General features: G+C 39.0%; 1 protein-coding gene across 1 annotated transcript in view; it reads right to left on the bottom strand.

The window, feature by feature from the left end:
- The window catches only part of LOC124789733, a 451,761-nt gene that overhangs the window by 162,610 nt on the left and 262,770 nt on the right, over nt 1-26,381 (bottom strand). The window contains exons 5-6 of the mRNA XM_047257185.1: nt 6,197-6,311; nt 1,302-1,498 (exon numbers count right to left, since the gene is read on the bottom strand). Coding sequence (XP_047113141.1) covers nt 1,302-1,498; nt 6,197-6,311 — 312 coding nt within the window. The remainder of the gene's footprint in view (nt 1-1,301; nt 1,499-6,196; nt 6,312-26,381) is intronic.

The raw sequence follows: 26,381 nt of genomic DNA, 5'->3' as shown, positions 1-26,381 counted from the left end.
TAGTCCCAGGCCAGCTTCGATTTTTTTTATTTTTATTTTTTTTATTTTTTTTATGGCAGGTCTTATCAAATTACAGATTTATCATTTGGATTAAATGTATCAATAAGCATGTTTATGAAGGCCCTGGACAAACATTCAGGCCCCAGTCTGTTACAGAAGATACTGTTATATATTGATGATGTCATGATTATTTCAAAAATGTGGTCTGACCATAAGGAGATATTTGAGATGTGGCAAAAATTTTCAGAGAAAAGACTCTCAATAAAATTGAGCAGCTTGTCTTTTGGTGTTCAAGTATTTGGGGCCAGTGCATGGTCAAGTATTTTTTCTTTCAAGAAAATGATTTAAAAGTCAGTATTAAGCAAAATTTTAACTGGGTTAGAACTGGAACTATTTTATGGCTTCCTACAAGTCACCATTCATCTTCCAAAATATTAAAAATATCTCACATCCCCAATTAGCCCCCACCTACAAACCATCATACGGGTGCCCTTGTTTAGGGCTTAACATTAATGCAGAGGATATAAGACTGGATCCTAGTAAAATAGAGGCCATTGCAGAATCCCCTTATCCATGAGATATGAAGCAAACACAGTTCTTTGGATGACAGTGGAGTGTAATCTTCAGTGGAGTAGGTGAGTACTATTAAGAAGCAGCTATAGATATAGTATTTATATAGCAAAAATTGATTATGCTACTTTGTCCACATTGGAGAAGGTCAAATCGATTGGTTATTTATTTCTAAAAAAAATCTTCCCAGTCTGTATGAATCTTTAATATTGTTTCTGATTGTCATGTTTACAATAAAATCTGAGTCTGATTTTCATTCCTGCTCTGTTCCTCACAACAAAAACATAAGTCTCATTTTAATTTGATCTTCATTTCTTTTTCATTCTTTTGCTAAAATTACATTACCCCTATTCATCTTATATAACTTCTCTTCCAACTGCACTAATGTATCTTTGGATTCTAAAGCTCTGGAATTTATTGGCCTTAAATAAAGAGTAACAAAAGCAACTGAGTTTGTTTCATCACTATTAAGCTTATACATTATTATTGTTATTATTATTATTATTATTATTATTATTATATGAATTAATATGTCCACTGAGTGACGTATTGTTATGTTTACTGATTCACAGTATTTGATGCAGGTTACAGAAACATTTTTTAACAAAGTACAATCGTAAATAACATACTTGCTGTGGATTTTACAAAACTTAATCTCTAGTCATTCAGGCAATAGAAAAACCATTTCCATTTGTTTCTTTTGCATCATTAATCCAAAAACTTTTTCTTACGAATGGTTTGGTGGCTTTGGTGGGAACACTTTGCTGGCTGTCACCTTCACTACTCCTGCTTGAAAATTCTTTGGCCGAGAGAGGGACGGTGGTTTATCAGGTGGTTTTAATCTGTGTGAAGGCAATGGATCACCATGGGCCTTATCAGCAACCATTCCAGACTGAGAAATCACCTCTGAAAGAAATGCTGCAGCAACCTGCAACAAACAATTCATATGAGCATAAGTTAACTACATAATTTCAAAGTGCTGAATTTTACATCACACTGTTTAATTTCAAGTGCAACTTATCAGTAAAACTATAAAATATTAACAGTACCTGTTCACAAGCACTTCTCTTGAAGTGCTGAAAATGAGAACTAGGTTCTTTTACTATAATGATACTACCTACACAAGATCCACACTCTTGCCATTAAAATTGTAACTCCAGGAAGGACAGCAAATAACAAAATTTTACTGACTGTTACACAGCTTAAGTTTGTAGGTAATTTGGTGTTATAAGTGGTGCACAATCTAGTACACAGTTCTATCACTTTCAAACAACTCTAACCTGGATGGGCACTGAGTTGAACTGGGCTTAGAAGAAAGATACAAGCATATCATTCCATTCTGTTTAAACTCTACAATGGAGTTCATCAGCTGCAGTGGTTGCTAAATGGTGACATTCCAGTCTCTTGGCAAACCATGACCAGATGTTTTCAGTGGGTGAAAGAGCTGGAGAACATGCTGGCCACTGCAGTAGTCGAATACTGTCTGTATTGATGCAGGTCAGGACAGCAGAAACAAACTGAGGTCTTGCATTATCTTGTTGAAAGACAATGTAATAGAGACCTCAGAGACAGGGCACTCCCATTGACATTATGTGTCAGTAACATAATGGCTGCTGTTCAAATTACACAAACCAGAGGTGATAATGTTGTGAACCCAATGGCACCCCACATCATCACACTAGGTTCTGGGCCCATATGATGACGATGAATGCAATCTGCCAATGTTCATTCTGCTCAGAGCCTCCACAAATGGATACATCCATTGTGATACTGTATATGGAACCAGAACTCAACTGAAAAGGCAACGCAGGGCCACTCTTGTGTCCAGTGTTGTCATTGGGTGCACCACTGTCACCATACCTCTTTGTGTCACCATGTGAAGGGAAGCCAAAACAATAGTTAATGGTGCTCCAGAAAATGTTGCACTGTCCATATGGATACTCCCCTTGCTCTAAATACACTAATTTTATGACTCAAGGCACTCAATATGGCTTTATGGTCCTGCATAGCTGGGCACACAATATGTCTGACTTTCAGGCCTCTAGTTGTGTGGGATCATGGAGATCCTGGATGACTTTCAGTATGGCCCTCTCAAAACCATCTATGTCATACAATGAAGTGACAAAAGTCATGGTATACTTCCTAATATCATGTTGGACCTCCTTTTACTTGGCATAGTGCAGCACCTCAATGTAGCATGGACTCAACAAGTCACTAGATGTCCCCTGCAGATATATTGAGCCATGCTGCCTCTATTGCCATTCACAATTGTGAAAGTGTTGTCAGTGCTGTATTTTGTGCATGAACTGATCTCTCAATTTGTACCATAAATGTTTGATGAGATTCATGTTGGGTTATCTGGATGGCCAAATCAATCGCTTGAACAGTCCAGAATGTTCGTGAAACGATTCGCACACAACTGTAGCCCGGTGACATGGCGCATTGTCATTCATAACATGAAGCCCATGAATGGCTGCAAATGATCTCCAAGTAGCTGAACATATCCATTTTCAGTCAATGATTGGTTCAGTTGTACCAAAGGAACCAGTCCATTCAATGCAAATACAGCTCATACCATTATGAAGCCACCACCAGCTTGCACAGTGCCTTGTTGTCAGTTTAGGTCCATGGCTTCGTGGGGTCTTCACCATACTCGAACACTACCAATAGCCCTTAGCAACTGAAGTCAGATATCATCTGACCAGGCCATGATTTTCCAATCATCTAGGGTCCAACTGATATAGTCAAGAGCCCAGGAGGCACTGCAGGTGATGTTGTGCCATTAGCAAAGGCACTCGCATCGGTCATCTGTTGCCATAGCCCATTAACAACTAATTTCGGCACACCAGTGTTGCTTGTCTGTCAGCACTGACAACTCTATGCAAATGCCACTGCTCTTGGTCATTAAGTGAAGGCCGTCAGCCACCGATATCACCCATGGTGATAGGTAATGCCTGTACTCTCACCACATTCTTGTCACTGGACCTCAGAGTATTGAATTCCCTAATGATTTCCAAAATGGAATGCCCCATGCATCTAGCTCCAACCACCATTCTATGTTCAAAGTCTGTTAATTCCAGTTGTGTGGCCATACTAATGTCAGAAAGCTTTTTACGTGAATCATCTGAGTACACATGACAGCTCCACCAATGCATTGTCCTTTTGTACCTGGTGAATGTGAAACTACCAGCTGTATATGTGCATATTGCTATCCCATGAATTCTGTCATCTCGATGTACATGCATGGTAGTTGTGGGATCCCAAACAAAGCAAGCAGCAATATCCCGGGAGGATAGACCAAAGCTTTGATAGGCCATGATCCTGTAGCTGTCAAATTCCAGCACATACTAGTAGGTGCTTCTCGTTCTTACATGAGGCATAACACCACTTTCTCACAGACATTGAAGTGCAATTTTTAAAGGTAAAACTCACCGTGTATTCTTTCTTTGTATACAGAATACAGATGGCATCAATCCTTTCTGTTTTGTGTATCTGTGCTGAAATGCTAATCATTTGCGTATTCACGCATGTAGTACACTTCATGACAATATCATGTTTGTTGCATGCCATCTTCATCATGTTGAATTTTAATGGCTGGCAGTGTATAATGTTTTTTATATAATTATGGAAATATGATTCCGCCTGAGCACACACAAATTCTTCTTGTGTTCACTAAAGACAGAATCTTATTCCAAAATTATATATTAGGAAGCAAACAGACAAAAGGTTAGTCTCAACATAAGACAAGAATTGTTTTTATATTTCACCCTGTAGAAAGATACGCATTGCATAAATCTATGCATGTTAAATGCTAGAACACAAATGTGTTTAAAGAGAAATTTTCTGGGCCCTACTCGCTTGTACAGATAACGAGTTTTCAGTGCTGGGATGTAGATATTAAAAATCTGTTGCCTAGAGCACAATTTTAAGAAAAAAATAACAGTTATCTTTATGACACTAGCATGCAACATATTATGTTCATAAGCAATCACGTTATCTGTCAGCAATGTGCTTCCCTCATGGCTGTGACCCCTCTTTTCATAGTGAAAACAGCAGAAAGCAAGACTAAATAATGTTTGTGTCCATTTTCAATTCACTGTATAACATAAATTACGATGCAATAAATTAGTGTGGGTGGTGCATGAAAATACCTGTTTCTGTTAGCAGTTGGACACAGTAAGCAATGTGTTTGGTGAAATGCAAACACAAAACCTTCTACTTATCGTCTCTTCATCCAGTGAGGGATATTAGAGAATACACAAAAGTAAATGTCATGTGCTCTCTCTTCACTGCTCTAGTGACAATGAAGTATTGGTAATGGGAAGTGATAGTTTACTGTGTACTTAACAGCATATTAGCATACACTGTAACAATAACAGGTACCATTACCACTGTCTCTACTAATATTACTGCTATGAACAACAGTGCCTGAGTTAAAATGCTTTCCTTGTTTACTAACCAGTCCGATATGCATCTGATCTATCAGATGGGTTGTATGAGGAATTTAATTATACTTCATCATCTGTACGCATCCACACCCTTAAAACGTTTTATTATCCCAGGGAAATTGACAATTTGATAGCTGCCTTTAGCTTCTATAAAACCACATAAAAGAGAAAGCTGAACAGAATTTTGTGATTCAGGATGATATTATGGCTAATATGGTCAGATGGTAGTATTTTACATTCAAATTGGCCTCATTATCCTCAGAAAATAAGAAAACAAAGCATCCAGAAGTAACACTGCTTACATGGAACATGTAGTATCTAGACTCTCTTGGATTATTGATTAATCAAATAGAATAGAATACAATACAATCAAATGACATGTGCCCTGATAGCCTGGTACATTAAAGCGTCCACTTCTGGGATGCGGTGAAATCCACCAGCCCCAGATTAAGCCTATCTCATACATTTACGAGGCACCAATGTGTCAACCAGCCTGGATGTGCATTTTAGGCAGCTTTCCACATCCTCCTAGGTAAATATGAGGCTGGTCCCGATGCCCTGCCTCAGTTACATGAAGCATAAATACTTTGAAGCACAATGTCACATTTGAGCTTGCAATTAAACTAGATGCAAACAAAGGGATACACACATTCCTCCTGGATGGTGGTGGGAAGGGAGGGGGAGGGGAGGGATGAGGCTGGCAATAACCTTAATATGCCTTTGGGAGTGGCAACCCATCATAATAATAATAGCCTATATATGTGTGTGATTGGCACTCTGTAAAACTGGACAGGGTCCATAACAGTTCTGGCCCAGCAGTAGCTGGATAAAGGGCACTGGACAGGAAGGAAGGAAGGGAGGAAGACTCAAAAGGAAAGAGAAATAGCTCTGGAGCACAATAACATATCTTCAAATTCAAGTCATCACAGCAATATCACTTTAAATTCAACATAATAGATTAATAAACTGAGGGTTTTTTAAAAAAAAAAAAAAAAGAAAAGGAATAACAACAATAATGCAGGGGACAAGTAAAATTCTGTCTCTTAATTTCTTTGTGTATGTGTCTTTTTTCATTGTAACTAGATTTTTAAATGATTTCTTGTTGCTTTGTATTTTGCCCATGTAATTGAATAACATTCAAACAACTGCTGATGCAAAAACAAATACTCATCTATTACCTTAAGCTTTTGTTCTTTATCATGTACCCATGACGTTGTGTTGCTTCCTGCTGAGTTACAGTGGACATGACTTGGTGAGACATCTCTCTCAGGAAAATGCTCAGAATCACAAGAACTGGATGGAAAAAAAAGACAAGTCATGAACAATATTATTTGATTCATACTCTCTCCAAGCAAAAGCAATGCAACATTAGTGTAACAATCTGTTTCATGACATAAAGCGAAACAAGTCAAAAACACCAATGTATGGCATGGCAAATACTTAATCATAGAAATAATTATAACCAGATGAATATCAATGAACAGCTTTGATCACATGTTAAACATCACTCATTGTTTAAATTTAAAAAGCAGTCATTAGTTTTTAAATCATTTTATCTATGATAAATCACAAATAAATTAGTTTTGCTATACATGCTTGGTAGAAAATAAAAGCTTTTTTGAAAAATAATTGTCTTCTTAGTATCAATCTTTGACATATCTGTGTAACAAATTATGCATAACATGTTTCTCATCTGACAAAAAAGAAAATATTTTATATGAAGCAGCCAGAGTGGGCTTGGACCATTTTATGTTCCAAAAATTCCTGATGGAACGGAATAGGCAAAGAAACATTGAACAGATGCAACTGGTTGTCTTTTGGATTAGGGGCCTTTAATATTTTATTAGAAAAAGGTGTGTTTATTGCACACATAGCCTCACATTAGTTGTTAACATTACATGCCTGGTATCAGAAGGTATTATGTCTAAGATATGGCCATTGACCAACAGTGAAATTAAGACTGTGTTTTGCCAGGTTTCCATCTTCAGCCAGAAATTGAAGACCAGACATTTGTTCATGCAGCAAATGAGAGGAAATGCTTCGAAATGAGACTGCTTATGAAATTAGTTCAAAAGTCACCTGGGCCATATATCAAGGAGACAAGATGGATATAAACACCTACATTATTTCAATGAAGAATGATCTTATTAGAACCAAGGCTCATCAAACAGGTGCCAAAAATGTCCAAAATGACATTCGTAATTAATTTAACAATACTTTCCTTCATCTTTACTATCCTCTGCCAGATGAAGGATCAGAGGATTTGTGTATCACCAACCAATTTTCTTGTCCAATACATGACTATAACACAAAGGTGAGATGACACGTCACACTGGAAAGAGAGATGCAATGGGGGAAACTTATAAGGAATGATGGAGATGAGAAACAGTGTCTGGTAACAAAAATGGCAAGACCAAAATGGTACTCAAGAAAGGAAATACTGCTTGAAACCATAAATAAGAAAGAATGTTCCTACATAATGCACTGGAATATAAACAGTCTAAGTGCTGACTTTCAAAACAAAAGTCATAAAATGGACAAATTACAAATTATTCTTTCAGAGTGTAAAAATATCAAAGTTATTTGTCTCAATGAACAATGGCTTACATGTGATAATATTAAAATTCTTAACAAAATCGAAACTTTTGAAGTAGCAAACAGCTTTTGTAGGTGTGAGAAATCACGTGGAGGCTCTTGCATACTTACTCATTCTGATATAAAATATCTAATAATAAATTATTTTAATCATTTGAATGAAGACAGTATATTTGAGAGCTGCTGTATCGAGTTAAGGAACCTAAAAATCATAGTAGTTTCTATTTACAGAGTACCAGAGAAAGCTGCAATTGAAGCTTTTCTGGCCAAATTTAAGTACCTCCTTGAAAATCTAAACAAAGAAAAAGAAAAAAAGGTTGTAATAACTGCTGACTTCAGCATTAATATCCTATGTGAAAGCAATGATGTGTCCAAATTCACTGACATAGTAAAATGTTTTGGCTTCAAAGTAAACTTTAAGCAAGCCACTAGGGTAAATGCACAGTCAGCCACCTGTATTGAAAATATCCTAACCAACTATGTATTTGAAGATGTCCATAAATTTTGCTTAGATCTAGGACTCTCTGACCACTCTGCATTATTCATTGAACTACCAAAAAATTACCAAAGGAATTCCATGTAACAGAAGCTCTAATTTAACTGTATTTAGAAATAAGTTAAGAGAGGTTGAATGCCTTGATGACAGCTGTATTTCAAGTAGTAGTAACTCTGACAAATTTTTAAGCAGTTTTCTTGGGGTGTTTGATCAAACTTTTCTACTTAGAACCACATGTAACAAAATCACTGTTAAAGTTAAATGGATAACTCTGGATATAAAAATTTCTAGTGCTAGGAAGAGGCAACTACATAATGAACTGAAATATAATAAAAACAGGTATTTTATTGAACATGTTAGACATTATAAAGCTACCTTCAAAAAAGTTGTGAAAGCAGCCAAACAAATGGCAAACAATACGTTCATTTCACAACATAAAAGTAAAACAAAGGCAGTATGGTCTGTTATCAAATCAGAGTTAGATGTTAGAATTAATATAAATGAAGTACCTAGGATTAAAGGATTATTGTAAACCCAGCTCAAACATCGGAGTGTTTAAATGAATTCTTCATAAATGTGGCAAAGTCAGATGTTGATATAATAGAGTATCAGAGTAAATTAAACCCTCAATAAAAAATAAAAACTCAGCTGAGTGGGATGGGATACCGACTAAAGTGACTAACGCAGTGTATCACATAATAGCACCTCCACTAACTAAAATAATTAATCAAGCTTTTGAACAGGAATGCTTTCCTGATGTGTTGAAGTATGCCAAAGTCAGACCTCTGTTCAAGAAAGGATTGAGGGAAGACATGGGAAACTATCGCCCCATTTCTATTCTTCCAATCTTGTCAAAAGTGTTTCAGAAAGTAGCTGCAAACCAGATACAAAATTTTATTGTAAAACATGATATTATTATAAATAATCAATTTGGATTCCAACCAGGAAAAAACACCCTGGATGCAGTAAATAACTTTACTGGAAAATATGTAAAGCACTGGACCAGAGAAGTAAAGCTGCTGTTATTTTCTGTGATCTTACTGAAGTTTTCGACTCTGTAAACCATGCCTTGCTTATCTACAAATTAGATAAATATGGGATTAAGGGCAATACTCTCAAATGGCATACATCGTACCTGCAGAACAGAAAATAAAGGATAACTATCACTTCAAATGTGGTGAATTATTTTTTGGAGTGGAGTACTGTATAACAAGGTGTGCCTTAAGGCTCCATTTTGGGGCCAATCTTGTTCCTATTCTGTGTAAGTGACTTATCCACAAATATCAATTCCCCATCAGTTCTGTTTGCAGGTGATACTTCTGTTTTAATTGAAGATTGTGATGCAGAAAAAATTCCAAGCCTCATTGTGAGCACACTGGATACCCTAGAAAACTGGTTCCAGTTGAATGGGATGAAACTGAACATTGCAAAAACCCATATGTACATTTCCAAACCAATCACTCAAAATGTGCAGAGTTTAAAATATATGCAATAATCAACTTATGGAAGAAGCTGACACTGTAAAATTCCTAGGACTAAATGTGGACAAGAACTTGAACTGGAACAGATATTGACTCCTTATCAAATAAACTAAGCAGTTTTGCATTGCAGATACTTGCAGATTCTACCAACATGAGTACATGAAAAATAGCATACCATAGTTATTTTGAATCTGTAATTAGGTATGGTATAATTTTCTGGGGAAGTTCAAGTACAGTATCTCGTATACTGAAACTTCAGAAAAAATGATCAGATACATGTGTACTGCACAGAAAACAGAATCTTGTTACCCATTATTTCAATAACTGCAAATCTTAACTGAACCCTCCATATACATTTATGAAATTATTATCTTCCTACACAGCAGGCAAAAATTATTTGAGGAAAATCATTTTAACCACACATACAACACAAGAAATAAAAATAATTTTATGCTTCCCACACACAAATTGAAATTATATGAATGGGCTCCACAGTATATGGGCACGACAATATATAACAAATTAATGGGCAAAAATATATTTAATGTTAAGTAAGAAATCCTAAAAATAAGGCTACATCAGATTCTGGGGGAGAAATACTACTATTCGATAGGAGAATTTTTAGAGGATGACATGATAATTTGAGCTAGGGTAATTTAGTGTTAGATTTTTAGATGCTATTTTTATTATGATGCTGCATGTAAACATCAGCTTTCTATGTTTACAGTGAATTTTACCAAACTTTTGACATGTCTCTTGTACCTGAATCAAATGATTTTCATTATGTATGTTATGAGACTAATAAACCACAATTCACAATTCAGTGTTTTCCTCACAAGTGCCAGGAACGTATCTCGGAAAGTGATGCTGTAGTTTAGAACAGATGGTACTTTTTCAGCATCACCAGCTACAAAGAGAAATCTAAAATATGTACATGTGTAACTAGAATGTTTACTGTCCACAAGTATGACACATCATGCTCCAACAGAATTAATATTTATTTCAGGATGCTTATAATTTATTTTAAGGCATTTTTTCTGCAATATCATAACACATGAAAAATGAGGTTATTATATGTAAATAAATTAAATGGAACATCCTGCCTGGCACTGCGTGTTGGCCTTGCAACACATTCTATGACTGATTGTGTAATCTTCTTGACGTCAATTTCTGATAGCCTGTATCTCCTTTATTTTGCAAACATTTACAAAGGATGGACAACAAAAATTTCCAAACCAAATGGCCCAAGTTTAACCCTGTAATAAAGAATATGATGATGATGATACCAGTTTCAGGGCACTAAATGGCATGGTTATTAGTGTCTTTGCAGAGTATGAACTAAATTCTTAGTGAGTATACATCTGATACGTTCATATCAATATAGCACCACCCAGCATCGCTGGTGTGGCAGTTGTGCTTCCGATTGTTGTGGTGAGAGGGCGATGAGGCTGTTGTAAGCCTCGAAGGTAATGGTGCAGGGAAGAAAGTACCACATTCACAATCCATAATGGCTGCCTTCATCCTGTCACTCTGTTTGGATAAATGGTGAGCTTCCCTTTCTAACTGTATTCAATGGAGCTCTGATGTGCTAAGCTCAAAAGGGACTCATTAATCATGTATCAGATTAGTGGCCACTGTTCGTGGAAACTGGTTCTATAGCTGATATGCTCAATTGTACTGTTTGAGCCTTGGCATTGCCTTGTAGAATTATACATCAATGTCTGCCCTCCAAATGTACCAGTATGTGGGTTTAAATACATGTACAGCAATATTTGAATTGTAGGCATGTGTCCAGTCACTTTTGTGCTTTAGTATGAGCAGGCCATGACAGTCTCGTTTTCTGTTACGGGTTTAACATTCTAAAGTCAGTTGCTAGCAGGTTTATGTACAGTAAATTGTCACAAGGAGGCACCTTTGTCTCAAGCATGATTGTTTTTTGGTGGGATGGTGTGTGTATTGATGCTTTTTTGTGTAGAGTTCTGAGCTGTTAATTGTGTACTAAGTGACGCTGACAAGGGACCTTTGTGGACCAGTGGATTTTGCACCAGCTGCTGTTCCTGAATATGTTGTTTCTGTCACGCACTGCTGGTCTGGCACTGGTACTGAAACAACTTGTCATGAAATATTTTGCCTTTCCCAGTTGTTAGAAGTCTGTTAGTGTACGAAATGATTTTAAACCAAAATTTTAATATTTAGGTCAAGTTTTGATTGCAATGTTCTGGTAACAGACTGGTGTTGCAGAGTTTAGTACAACTTGGAAACCTGGCCAGATTTAGTTTAAGTAACATAGGCCACTGGCCATGTAGTATTGTTCTTTAATAGTACATTGGGTGGCATACTAAGTATTGCTCAAATAAATTTGTATAATTCAGTAATATGTGACAATCTCTTTGTCTGCTGTAAATTTTCATGGGGCTTTTGCCCTATTCAATTTGTTTAATTAAATGAATCATGCTACTTTTAAACACCTGTGGATGCCATACATTTTCAAGTTGTTACAGTAACTAACGCTTTTTTTCCTTTTTTCCCTTTTGGGTAAGTGGAATTTTAAGAGACTTTGCCTGTTGTTCAATATCCTTTGTTTTATAGCTCAGTGAATGTATAAAAGCTGTCAGTCATTGTTGAAATTGTACCTTTACAGCTGGGTTTTTATTTGTGGTAAAATTTTTAAGGCCAGTGACTATTGCTGTCTTGAATATTTTAATTATAAAATATCGGTTGACATTGTTTGGTTCTGCACTCAAAGCACCAACATGTGTCGTATGTGGAATGTTGCTAGTAAATAAAATTGTTTAATGTTAATTCACATGTCTCCCCACTGCCTTTCCACATCCAGATGCTTGAGGACCTGTATGTACCTTTGAAAAGGTTGCATCACTGTTTGACCAAGATATCTTGCATATGTCGGTACTGAGCACATAGTGTTTTGTTGTAACTATATCCTGCTACATGTTTTCAGAGAGTATCACCATGGGAGCAAGAAGTGAGATGGGGCTGAATCATATGAAAAAAAAAGTCTGTAGTATGAATTAAGAAACCACAGTGAGCAGGAGGAGGGCAGCATCACTAAATTATGTCAGCAGCTGTGGATAGCTTTAAGTTGACCAGTAAACATAACTGTGGAAACAGTTGGAGAGGTGTACCTGCCCCACTTGTAGCTTTGTACTCTCCCACATGCAAAAGAGTATTGCAGTGTTAGTTGGTGGCTCCCCATCTCTGGACATAAATTTTCCATTTGCAAGCAATTTTAGCACATGTTGCTAATAGGGTCCATGATGTGCACTTTATTAATGCAGATCCCAAACTTTTGTTGAGCATTCAGGCATTAAAGGAAGAAATTTTGTTGTTGCAACAATGCATTTCTTTCCTTAATTGGCACAAGGGGAATGAAGTGAATGAGACCTATGGTGAGCAGAATTTAAGTGATGTTGAGGGGGTGAAGTACGCAGGTAGCTGTGTGGAAAGAGTTAGTAAACTTTGGAATCCTCTCATTCTGGTTACTCAGAATGTCCAAAGGTTGTGGATTAATAACATTAGACAAATTTTGGAGTTATTGAGGATAATGGTCAGCTGCAAAATCAAATTGAGGTAATTACAGATTCCTGATATTGCTTTTCAAGTAATTTAGCATCGGCCACTTGGTTGGTAGAGTAGGCTAACTGCTGAAGATTTGCAGGATGAAGGATCTCTTGACCACTGTAAGAAAATTCTCTTTGGAAACCTGGGGACCTGCAGGCATATGGAACTTTTCCACCAAAATTTATATAGGGTGCAAGCAGCATTAGGAGATTATATTGATTGTGTGGGGCCAGCAGTGGTAGCACTCCAAATAGATATTCCACAAAATGAGGCAGGAGAGCATGTGGCCAGTCAAGGGTGTTGTTTGTTCATAAGCCACACTCATTTTCTGTTTGAGAGAAGATGGTGGTTAATATCAAATACATCTGATACAGCAATATGAAATGGGAAAGTAAGGAGCAGTGGTGCAAAGTGAGGTTAGCTCTTGAGGTTGGTGCTACATCTACATCTACATCTACATCCATACTCCGCAAGCCAACTGACGGTGTGTGGCGGAGACAGGCTGAGACAGAACATGCAGCATGTCTGAGAGTGCATGCTGCCATTGCAGTAGGCAGGGACACTTGGTTAAAGAGTGCAAGATCGGTGCCCGAATAGCTGGTGGCAACAATTGGTGGTGGGGTGGGGTGGTAGTCTTTCACAGTGTGGCTGTCATAAGGTATCTGCTGCACAACACATTTGCTTTTTGCGTGTGTCGCCCTTGCTTTTGAGCCAGTGTGTGTATCTATTGATTTCGGGAGTAGTGTCTCTGTAATTGATTATTCCTGGTACTGTAGGTATAGACAAATTGCTAAATTACACAGGCTGCAGCCTGTTTGTGAGAACTGCCAAAATGTTTCAGGAAAATTGTTAAGGGTTACGAGGCAGTCTCACTGTAAACAGAGGTTACGGGATCTCATGTAGCCCTTGAAATTTGTGTTAGCCAAGCGCTTACTACAAAAGTATTGTTAGGCTGTGATTTCTTCAGTTCCACACATTGCATGTTGGATTTTGTTGGAAAAGGGTTGCGCTTCAAGGTTGGTTGCTTGGTTGGATGGAGAAAGGACCAAACTGTGTGGTCATCAATCCCTCTGACCTTGGAGTAACTAAAACCAATAAAATCCCATATTAGAAGAGGGGACTACTATGTCCATAAAATGATAAACTATTGACAGTGGAGGAAGGAATAGGGCGGAAGAATAGGTGAGGGAAAGAAAATGACTAATGACAGGGGCGTGAAGGAAGAAGCACAGAAGACAAGAGAGACGCTCAAGACATAACAGATCCCATAAGGAAAGGAGTGGGAAGGCAGAGGGCTGGGGTGAACCACCAAGCCCAGTTGAAGCCAATCCAATCAGGGCGAAGGGGGGAGCAAGAGAGCCTGCCATCTCCTCCACTCAGCAATAAGGTGTAAGGTCCCTCCCTTAAGTAAAGCAATGAAAACCCCCATCATGAATAAAATGTAAAGCAAGATCTGCCGCAGAGGCAGTGTCAGCCAACACCAGGGGTAGTGAGTCTGGAAAGCTAAAAGTCCATCGCAGGACGGTTAAGTTAGGAAAGCCCAATAAGATGCGAGCCACAATCAAAATCAATCCACAATGACAGAGAGGGGGGTCCTTACGATGGAGGAGATAACTGTGAGTCAGCCAAGTATGGCCAATGCAGAGCTGGCATAGGACAACAGAGGCCTTATGAGAGGCCCGTAAGAAGGACCGCCACTGAGTTGTAGAATCCTTAATTGCCCTGAGCTGGTTGTGCTTCAAGTTTAGTCCTGAAAAGAAGTATAGTATTTGCACTCATAATGGTATTCTTAATACGTGTACTGTCCAAACCACTAACACTGAGTTTGATGTGGGGTACTTGCCTGAATCTGAGGGCACACAATTGTATATTTGCTATGACAATTTCCAGAGGTATTGACTGATAAGATGACAGTCACTAACAGAATTCAGTACCAAATCAGACTAACTGACCAGACAGCGGTAATGCAAGATCCGTATCAGCTTTCGTCACCAAAGATGAAGAAGCTGCATAAAAGTGTTAATCAGCTGTTAAAGGATGGTGTGATTAGACCTTCTGTTTCACCTTACACAGTCACAAAGTTCTTGTTGCCAATGCTGAATATAGACCAGTGGTTGATTACCAAGCATTGAATCAAAAGGTGTTGGACTCTCCTGTCCTTCCTGACTTAAATGATGCTTTACTTGATTTGTGGTGGCTGCATTTTAATGGGGCTTGATCTTAATCAAGCCTGCTACCACATACCCTTTACCAAAGAATCTAAGCCATTAACTTCCTTTTGCACTAACTACAATCTCAGTGAATTTAATAATGTCCCTTCTGCCCTGTCTACAGGTGCAGTGGTGCTTCCTCATGTGCTAGATTTGGTCCTGGGAGAGAGATTTCAGAGGGGAGACTCCAAACAGGTCGCTTTTGATACTTTGAAGCGTGCACTTAGCATTGCTCTGGTGCTGGGGATTCTCAATTTCAAACTCCCATTTGTGGTTCAAACTGATATGTCTAGTTCGGGCACTGGTGCAGTGTTTTTGCAGGAAGAGGATTGGGAGAACAGGCCTTTAGCCTAAGCTTTGAGAGCCTTTCAGTTGCAGAAGTGAATTATTTAGTTTATGATTTAGAAGCCCTAGTGGTTCTGTTTGCAGTTGGGGCATTTGAGTTCTCCCTAGAGCAAAAAAAGTTTCAAACTGAAGATTAATAATCATGCTTTGAGCTGGGTTCTGGCCAGGCCTTACAAGACCAGCAGAATTGCGCGATTTCAGTTTGAAGTAGTCCAGGTCACAGATGCACTCATCTGTATTTTTCAGCAGGGAGGACAGGAGATGGCAAAAGAAGGCATGAGGCGCCATATCCAGAGGGGCAGAGGTGCCTGATTTCATCATAACCACCCCTGTTTTAGATGTGATTCCTTCATTGCTCATTGCCCTCACGGAAAAGCAACAACAGGACAGGGAGCTGGGTGGGATCTGGTGGGAGCTGGAGGAGTGTAACTTAGTGAAGAGTTACTCCTTGGAGAACAGTTTACTGTGTTACTGCACACATTATGACGTGAAACTAAAAATCTGTCTCCCAAAAGTTTAGTTTCTACTGTATTAAGCTATTATCATTGGTTGTTGTGTGGTGGCCATCTGCAGCTGCATAAAACTGAGATGAAGATTAGGGAACATCTTACCTGGAAGGGCAAGAAAGCAGATATCAAAAAAATTACTAGGCCAATATCAGGTATGCAACCTTACTAAACTGAATACAAACACTAGGAAAAGTTTTCTGCTTTCCACTAGGTAACTTCAATCTATGGTTAAGTTCTTCATCAATTTTTTAGGCCCCCTTCCCCACACTACAAATGGCAATATGTTTATTTTTGTGATGGTCGATGCCTTCAGCAAGTTCATGTGCCTGGTGACCAGTAAGGAAACAATGATTGCCATTTGTATCCAAGCACTTATCTATGATCTTCTCCAGCTTTGCACATTGGCCAACAATAATGCTCCCATGTTCATGTCCCGTGAATTTAGGAAGTTTTGTTTTAATAATGGTGTTATGCATGTGACAATTACGCCATGCTAAGTACAACCATCTTTTGTGGAACAAATTAGTAGACTTTTAAAATCCATCCTTCTAATTTATCACTCTCATCCCCAGCTATTCCCAGCAGAAGTGGAATAGTTCTTTATACTGAGTCTTTCTCTCAATGCCATTTGCCATGTGGCATGTAAGACACTGGTTCACCTTCTCCCTTGACTCCTCATTGAGCAACTTATTGTCATTAAATGATTTGTTACTTTAGAGGATCGACCCTGAAAATATAAAGGCTAAATGGGAGGCTGCCAAAAGAAACATCTCTCTTGCACATCAATGAGAAGCTCACAGGTATAACCAGGTAAGCGTGCAGCATTGGTAGCAGTGGGAGATATTGCCTACATAAAGAAATTACAGAACCAAAAAAAAGGAGCACAGCGGATCATGGAGAAGATGTTGCCATTTTTTATTGAACCATGTAAGGTCATGAAGGTTCTGTCCCCGCTGTCAGCTTCTTGTTCCAGGACATCAGAACACACAGACAGATTAGGGGATGTCGAAGCTGATATGTAATGTAGTTGAGAAGCTGGGTTATCCACTCCTGCATTCACCTTACGAAGGAGAAGACTGGTACGTTCATATTGATAAGGAACTGCCCAACACTGCTGGTGTGGCAGTTGTGCTTCCAGATGTTGTGGTGAGAGGGCAAGCACCTCAGCAAGAGGTGATCTGAAGGTGGTGGACCAGTGTAAAAGAGGTAGTTGGCTCTTGGAGGATGTCGGGCAAGGAAGTGTGAGAGCACCCGTGGTCACATGAGTGCTGCCACACACATGTTGACATTGATGGGTATGCACAGACAGCGATGCTAACAGTCTGGAACCAACTGGAGATGAGTACCAGTTACAAAGGAGGATGTGCCATGTTGTTGCTGACCTGGAAGGTCGTAGTGCAGGGGAGAAAGCACCATATTGTGACATAAATCTTTGGCGGCTCAGCTAATTAGCCACTAAAAGGATTAAAATAATTCTGGGTGTTGTAGCACATCATTGTACAAAACACTTTCATCATAAACTTCAAGAAAAAAAACATTTTGACCATATTACAATGGCCTTCCTCAGAATAACACTGGTTCTGGTGGAGGAAAGGTGGCCCCATTTATTGCAGACAATGGAAGTCAATATGTCACTTTTTCTGAAACTTTGATGGCCCTAAAATATAACAGGCTAGTCATGATGGAAGGGGGAGGCTAGGAAAGAAGCTTTTTGTGGCTAGCCAGCTAATCAGTGATTGGCGACAGTCTGCCAATCAGTACTCGGCTTCCCCATGCATGCAGAAATGCACTGACAATTTCCCAATAGCTGTTTGCTTAGGCTGTCATATCCATGTCTGGTGAAGCTTCTGTCCCACAACTGCTCATGGCCCATTGGACTGGGACAGCTGGTAGCCAGGTCGCCAGAGGTTTGTAGCTGTTCTCTCTGTTGTTGCCTGGCTGCTTAATAATTTCAGTCAGCTGGAACAAAATAGGCTGTCCACAGTCATAGTGGTGTTCCACTATCATTGTTTTATTATGCTGTACTAATCACACATAGTGTTCATGTTCTGCTTCTCATGTGCTAACTAGTCTCCCTGTCTCCCCTACGCAGGCAGCTCGACATTCACAACATAGTTCATATACTCCTGCAGTATTTAGTTTGCTGACTGCATCCTTGAAGGAACCTATCATGTTGTGGACCCTGTGGCTGCTGCAGAAAATTGGTTGCAAACCTAGTTCCCGGAGGACATTGCCTAGCAGTTCACCGATGCCCTTCACATGCAGCAAATGTACTAGCAGAAGCTCTTCTTCATTACCCTCTTCTCTTGTTTTGTTTCTGTTGGCCTGAGTCGGCTTTCTTATAAAGTTACTGTCATAACCTCTGGCAAAAAATGTGTGGTGCAGCTCCCTCAATTCTTCTTTGATGTTGTTAGTGTAATTTCTCTGGTAGGCATGGGTAGTCACTGTATGCAGAACTGAATACTTCTGAGCTGAGGGATGGTGGCTCTCTATGCGCAGGTACCAATTTGTGTGGGTTGGCTTCTGGCACACTTTGTGTTCCAGTGTACCTTATGCAGTTCTATTTACTTGTATGTCTAAAAGTGGTAACACACCGTCATTTTCGTTTTCACATGTGAACTGTATGTTCTCATGCAAGCTGTTCAAATGCTGAAGGGAGTTTCTCAACTCCATCTCCCTGTGTTGCCAGATAACAAATGTGTTGTCTACATATCATAGCCAGCAACAGGGGCATAACAGTGCAGAAGCTAGGGCCATTTGCTGAAAAGTTTCCATGATGTCCACAGCGACTAGGGAGCCCTTTGCCACTCGTCCTAATTGCTCATATTCCCCCCTGGTAATGTACCAGTGTGTCAGTTTAAATACATGGAATGTGAATATTGAACTGTAGGCATACATCTGTCACATTTGGGCTTTAGTGTGAGCAGGCCAAGACGGCCATATTTTCTCTTAAGGGATTCTACAGTCAGTTGAGTGGAGTTCATGAACAAGTCAGTTACTAGCATGTTCATGTGCAGTAAATTGTCGCATGAATGTACCTCTGTTACAGGCATGATTGTTTTCCCATGGGATAGCATGTGGTTTGATACTTGTTACTTTTGTTGTAGAGTTCTAAGCTGTTATTTGTGCATTATAAGTCCAGCTGGAAAGGGACCTGTGTGAAAACTGAATTTTGTACAAACTGTTGTTCCTGAATATGTCGTATCCATCAGGTGCTTGCTACTGGTCAGGCACTGATATCGTAAACAACTTACTGTGATACAATTTGCCTTCACTAGCTGTTAATAGGTTGCTAGTGTACGAAATGACTTTAAACTAAAATTTTAATGTTTAGGTCATGTTTTGATTGCAATGTTCCAGTAGTTGACTGCTGTGAGAATTTTGTTTTTAATGTCTTGGTTGTATTTAAATTGTGAAGTGTTGTAGAGTTTAATAAAATCTGGCTGGGTTTAGCTAAGTAACTCAAGTCATTGGCCATGCACTATTGTTCTTGAATATTACATACAATGGCATACTGTTGCTCAAGTAAATTCAGCAATACATGATGATCTCTTTGTTTGCTGTAAATTTTAATGGGCCAATTGCTGTCACCCATTTTAAAGTTGCTTAAATAGCTCATGCTTTTTTTTCCTTTTTTTTCCCCTTTGGGGTAAATAAGATTTTAAGAGCCTTTGCCTGTTGTTCAAAACCCTTTACTTTATAGCTCAGTGAATGTGTAAAAGCTGTCAGTCATTGTTTAAATTTGCCTTTATGGCTGGGCTTTTATTCAGGGTAAAATTTTAAAGGCCAGAGGCCACTGCTATCTTTAATATTTTAATCACAAAATATCAGTTGACATTTTTTGGTTCTGTGCTCAAAGTATCATCATGTATTGTACGTGGAATTGCTGTTAGTAAATAAAACTGTTTATTGTTATTTGACAAGTCTGGCCCAGTGGCTATGTATACCCATATGCCCTTTATCCCACTTGTGTGTACCACTGAAAAGGGTCAAATATTTCAGAATTCTTTCGTCAAAAGTAATCTTCTTTGGTCAATGGACATATTACAGATTTGAGAGACTGTCTGACAAGAAGAACACAGAAAGTGGTCGTTTTTCAGTATATTAAAACGGATACTAAAAATCACACATAACAGCATGCATGTTTACATAACATCATTTTTTTTCGAACTTTCATAAAATTATATAATACAGTCATGATATAAAATAATAAATAACATAAGAATTAACTGAAAAAATGCTAAAAGTTAATCCTGGTACAAGTGGCTGGCACTAAAAAAGAGAGGAAGAGAGCCAGCCACTCTGATGACGAGTAAATGTTGGTTTGCAGTTGTACACTTGTATGCAAAGAAGTGCTTAAACAAATACCTGAGCCACAGTTTGAAAATATTAAAAGAGAGATGAACGCACAGTCAAAATTGTAAAACTATAATTCAGAAAATTGTGGGTGGTGTGATCATTGACTAAAAAGGAATGAACCAGCCACTCTGAGATACGTTAAATTAACCTACTCAGTAATCTGAGTGAGTCTAGCCAATACAGAAACCCTTAAAATATTGATGGGTCCTCCTGCCAGAGAAGGTGCCCAAGTGCCAGAAGACATAATCTTAGTAGTGTTAAGGACACTTCTTGCTGTCTGTATGAGTGGAATGATGTTTGTCATAGTAAAACTGTAGGTTTCACCAGCCTTAATTTGTTGTTTTGTAGCTCCAGCCACACATCTCCCGCAGACACGTAGCTGTCCTTCATAACAATAAGGTGACAGCATCCACTGGTGCCACGTCAGCTTCCCCAGTTCTTAGGTTACCCACTTGGCCTGGTACTCAGTAAAACTAATACTTACTTCCTGGGCAGTTTTATGTATTAGACCACTCGGCCTGTAAGGTATGTGTGCTGAATAGTCTGTAGCTCACTTAACAACTCATAAAGACTTGTCTGAAAATAGAATCTGGTGTACAAGATTTCTTCTACTTTGCCAAATTTAAAAATACCCTTGCCCAAGAAATAGTTACTTAGTGCTTGCATATTATAACCTTTTTGGAGACAAAATTTCAATCATTCCTCATGTTTCGTACAGCCCATTATGAAAGGGAATCTTCAGGGATGTAGAACAAGTCAAAAGTATCCATCAATAAAGTGAAGCAGCTGCTAAAAACTGTATTAATTATTGTTAAACTATTTGAAATTATGTGTGTTTATTCAAAGTAAAATTTAACATAGCAAAATTAAGAGGCAAGCTGCTACATATTACAAACATAATGCTTCCCCAATTGCATTAAACATCTGCTGCATATCTTCTATTTAGCATAAAATCAACATGATCACATTTATATTTACCCTCTGTAGGAATCAACGCACACTGCCTGACAAAAAAAGTGAAGCACCAAGAACACATGGTCAGACATCAATGTAATTTCATGAACATACACATCACCGATGGGTATGTAAATGATTATAGAGCTGCAATTCTATGTGACAGCTGGAACAGCCACCATAGTGCATTAGTGTTATTTGTGTTTAGCGCTGTTACTAAGCCTAGTAGAATATTTAAAAAATATATTTAAAAAATAACTACCAGGTTGAAACACCATAATTCATTAACATTCAGTATGTCATCACAGTAAATCTCATAGGTTCATGATTCTCCTCTTGGGTTGGCTGTTCATCCTTTCACGTGTATTGGGCTGAACGTAACTAGAAGGACTTGTTATTGTCTGGTTACTTCATTGATGGTCAGCCATAAGTGTTGTAACTGTTTCTTGAAACAACATGTATTCCACAATACTACAGCAATTTGATATCAATGATATAACTCTATAATTATGTCCATGCCTGACGCCTCTATACAAAATGGAAAGGACCTGTATCTGTATCCCTGCACTGATAACGCCCATTAGCTCCAGTAATCTACAATAAACTGTCACTGTAAGGACCAAATGTTGTTCTGTGTATTCTGTATAGAATCAGATCAACATCCTAACATGTCCAGTAGCTATTCTCTTCTCTACTGTCCATTTTGAATTGATTTCCCGCCCTATACCTCAAGAGAAAAAAATTTTGCAATACTTACCTTCATGCTTTCATAATAATAAGGATACTATATACTGTATTTTTATGCTTGGTTATTTTCTATAGAATGGTTAATTCATTTTATTAGTTTTGGAAAATCTAACTGAAATTAATTTATTTTCAGATTACATGCATTTATCCACGCAATACTAATTATCATTCTCAAAATACTTTAAACAAGAAGTCCATTCTGTTCCAAAATCTATATTTTCTGAAAAACCTTCAGCATCATTCTCTACAGCAGAATCTCCTATTACATCAATACAAATACCTCCTACACCTCCAGAAAATAAGTTCATTATGTAAAGCTCAAGATTCAAATCAATATGGCTTTTCTGTTATATTTTCACAAAACTTTGTACTTGGCTGGCTGGTTTGTTACTTCTTAATGTCAATCTCAATAAAATCTCCCTCTAAAATTTCTCTCACAAAAAGTGCTTTGTCAAGCATAATTTCCTGTATTTACAAATAGGAAACCTTTTCTTCATTCACATCTGTTTTTCATCATCAACTCCAGTTCTCTTGCCCTACAAAAACCATCTATTTATACTACTTCCACGGGATTATGGGATTCTTCTTTCAGAATATTTTCATAATTTGGGCTAACATCAAGTCAATAAAGCTACTGCTGATGCTTCAATAGTTATTTTTATAACTCTTGAAATAACCCATCTAGTTACTTTTATAACTATTGAAGTATCAGCAGTAGCTTTAGTGACTTGATGTTAGACCAAAATTATGAAAATATTCTGAAAGAAGAATCCCATAATCCCATGGCAGTAGTATAAATAGATGGTTTTTGTAGGCAATAGCTTTTTCTTTTGGCTGTTTCTAATTTTTATTACAAACAGCCGAAAGAAAAAGCTATTGCCTACAAAAACACAAACTTAAATTCCACACAGTGATGGATATGCTTATAATCAACTTTAGACTGAAAGCTTGCCCTCCCACCCCCCCTTCCCCCACCCCCTCCTTTAGTGTATGTGTCTTAGGACAGAAATCAAATTGACGCTCTTCACTCTTGTCTGTCCTGTGCCTCCACAGACATCTGAGCACAAAATCAGCTCCTTTAATTCTTTTCCAGTATCATTTTCTATGCTAAAGAGGGCATAACAACTAACTTATTGAGTTCCCTGACCAACCATCTCTTCCTTCCACATACATCATTACTTGTTATTTTTCTTCCCCTTCTTCACAGCGTGTGCCATCTGGATCCTTCTCACTGACACCAGCTTTTCTGAAATGCACAGGTGCGAACTTTCTCTGCAATACATCCTATGTTCCCGTAACCCTCCAGGCCTCAGCCTCCATTAGTCATTTTCCTTACCCATCTAACACCTTCCCTGTTCCCATTCCAGTTCTACACAGCCCTCTATTCCACCAATGTACCAGGCTTCTTCCTTTTCCACTATCCCCATTCTCCCCTCCCTCCATCTAACCTCCCAACTGCACTTAGCTGCCTTACCCTCTCTCCAAATTGACCCTGCTGAATCCCACAAGCAACCCTTTACCATCCCCCACCCCTACCTTGATATCCCTCCCCCACCCTGCCCCAATCTCCTCCTTACCACCATCACTTGGTTGCCTCTCCCGTCATATGCTAACACAAGCTTCAGTCATATGCTAACACAAGCTAGCCAATCTTCTGAAAGGAGCCAAGTCATTTCAGTCCTTCCTGAAGAAACAAAAACTGTATGTTAACTATCAACATTTCCTTAAATGCCACATAGATAACATCTACTTGCCTAAATGATTTGGTTAATTGTTGCAGAATATAGACTGGCATTTAGGTAATCACAGAGGAAGGCACACTCCATTTCTTGAAATATGGGAGACGGTTTCTTTCTGCAGAATGTGGTCAAATTCCATGATTGCTAATCTCTAGATTTACTATTTTAGTGTCTGTGTGAGGACATTAACAAGGAACTGTAGTGCAATCTCTCTAAGTGCAACAGTTCTGGAAGACACGAATAAGTATTTCAGCATTCTCTTTGTTAAGCTACATTTCAGTACCAGTTAGCTCAAGTACATCCCTAGTTTATAAACTGACTTAGTAAGACCTAAACTTATTATGGTCCTTCGCCAGTTCAGCAGATAAAATTTTGTTTCCAATTCAATGAACGCTTCTCACATTGTTTGTCTTACACTAATTTTATATATGTGGTGTCTGTTCTTTCAGATACTATGAATCAAGTCACAATGGTGTTACAGACATTGGCTGTGAGTGGACATTGATTTAAATCAATGGGCAAAGTTGAAAAGTTGTGCCAGACCAGGTTTCCTGCTTACTAGGCAGATGCGCTGACCAATGCACCATCCAAACGCAGTGGTCATCGGAACTGCATGCAGTACCCTCATTACTCAAGCTTTTTGTCAATTCTCGTAAGAGTTCGAGCCTGGTGTGCATCTGCACCAAGGAGATCATTGGCCATCCTCACTTTAATTATATATATGAGGTGTCTGTTCATTAGGACATGCCCGAAAGAACAGCCACCACATATATATAATTAAAGTGAGGATGGCCAATGATCTCTTCAGTCTAGATGCATACCAGTTTAGAACTCTTACGGGAATCAGTGAAATGCCACATATAATGAGGATAATAGGCAAGGAGCACTATATTAGTAGTGTGTGGTTAAGTTGGGAGTTTGGGTCTGATGGGAGGCATGCTACGGTAGTCCCTGCCAGTTGTGGTGATCAATGTGTCCGGATGGCACATTAGTCAGTGCATCTGCCTAGTAAGCAGGATGCCTGGTTTTAAATCCTGGTCCGGCACAAATTTTCAACTTTCCCCATTGATTTAAATCAGTGCACACTCACAGCCAATGCCTGCCATTCCTTTGTGTCTTACAGTCATTTTGACTTTGCTCATTTTTTTAACTAAGGCTTTCATTTTGTTTAAACATGTGATTAAATTCTCTCTGTTATTATTATTATTCGTTACAGTCAACTTTGGACTACGCTAAGCATCAGTCATTTCTTGTGCTTTTTCTTGCGTTCTTCCCAGTACTTCTTCATTTTTTCTGAGTGGGCTTCTTTACGTTCTTGCGACCAGGTTTTTTTTTTTTTTTTTTTTTTTTTTGTGGTTTTCGGGCGCACAACTTCAGTGGTCATTAGCGCCCTGACTACTCTAAGAATGCACCGCGAGGCACAAGTTGACAACAACAACTAAAAGGGAAAACACAATAAAAGACAGACTGACAGGCATAGGACTAAAAAACATCATCAAATGTCCTTAGCGAGGTTTGTCAAATTGATAAAACAAAGAACACGAGCAGCTGCTCGTGGGTCATCCGCTAAAATGGCATCTAAAGTATTAGGCAGGTTAAGATCGAGGCGCAGTGTGTTAAGATCTGGACAGGACATTAAAATGTGTCTAACCGTCAGCAAGTGCCCACATGGGCAGAACGGCGCCGGCGCAGCCGTCAGCAGATGGCGATGGCTGAACCGGCAGTGTCCAATTCTTAACCTTGCTAAAACGACCTCCTCCCGCCGAGAAGGGCGTGAGGAGGACGTCCAAGCCACGGGAAGAGGTTTTAAGGTCCGAAGCTTGTTGTCGGTAAGTGCAGACCAATCGGCATGCCACAGCGACACAACGCGCCGACAAATGACCCTGCTAAAATCGGACGAAGGGACACAACAAGAAGCTGTCCGAGGCTGGAGGACCGCAGCCTTGGCCGCGGCATCTGCAGCTTCGTTCCCAGGGATACCGACATGGCCAGGAACCCACATAAAGCTAACCGGCGTACCGACGTCCACCAGCTGCTGAAGAGAGCGTTGGATCCGGTGTACGAAAGGGTGAACCGGGTACGGATCACTGAGGCTCTGGATGGCGCTCAGGGAATCTGAGCAGATGACATAAGCAGAATGTCGGTGGCGGCAGATGTAAAGAACAGCCTGGTAGAGGGCAAAGAGCTCAGCTGTGAAGACCGAACAATGGCCATGGAGCCGGTATTGGAAACTTTGTGCCCCGACAATAAAGGAACACCCGACCCCGTCATTGGTCTTAGAGCCATCTGTATAAATGAAAGTCATGTTGTTGAACTTCGAACAAAGTTCAAAAAAACGGGAGTGGTAGA

Source organism: Schistocerca piceifrons, chromosome 3, assembly GCF_021461385.2.
Source record: "Schistocerca piceifrons isolate TAMUIC-IGC-003096 chromosome 3, iqSchPice1.1, whole genome shotgun sequence".
Classification (NCBI taxonomy): Eukaryota; Metazoa; Arthropoda; class Insecta; order Orthoptera; family Acrididae; genus Schistocerca; species Schistocerca piceifrons.
This window is presented reverse-complemented; position numbering and strand designations above follow the sequence as displayed.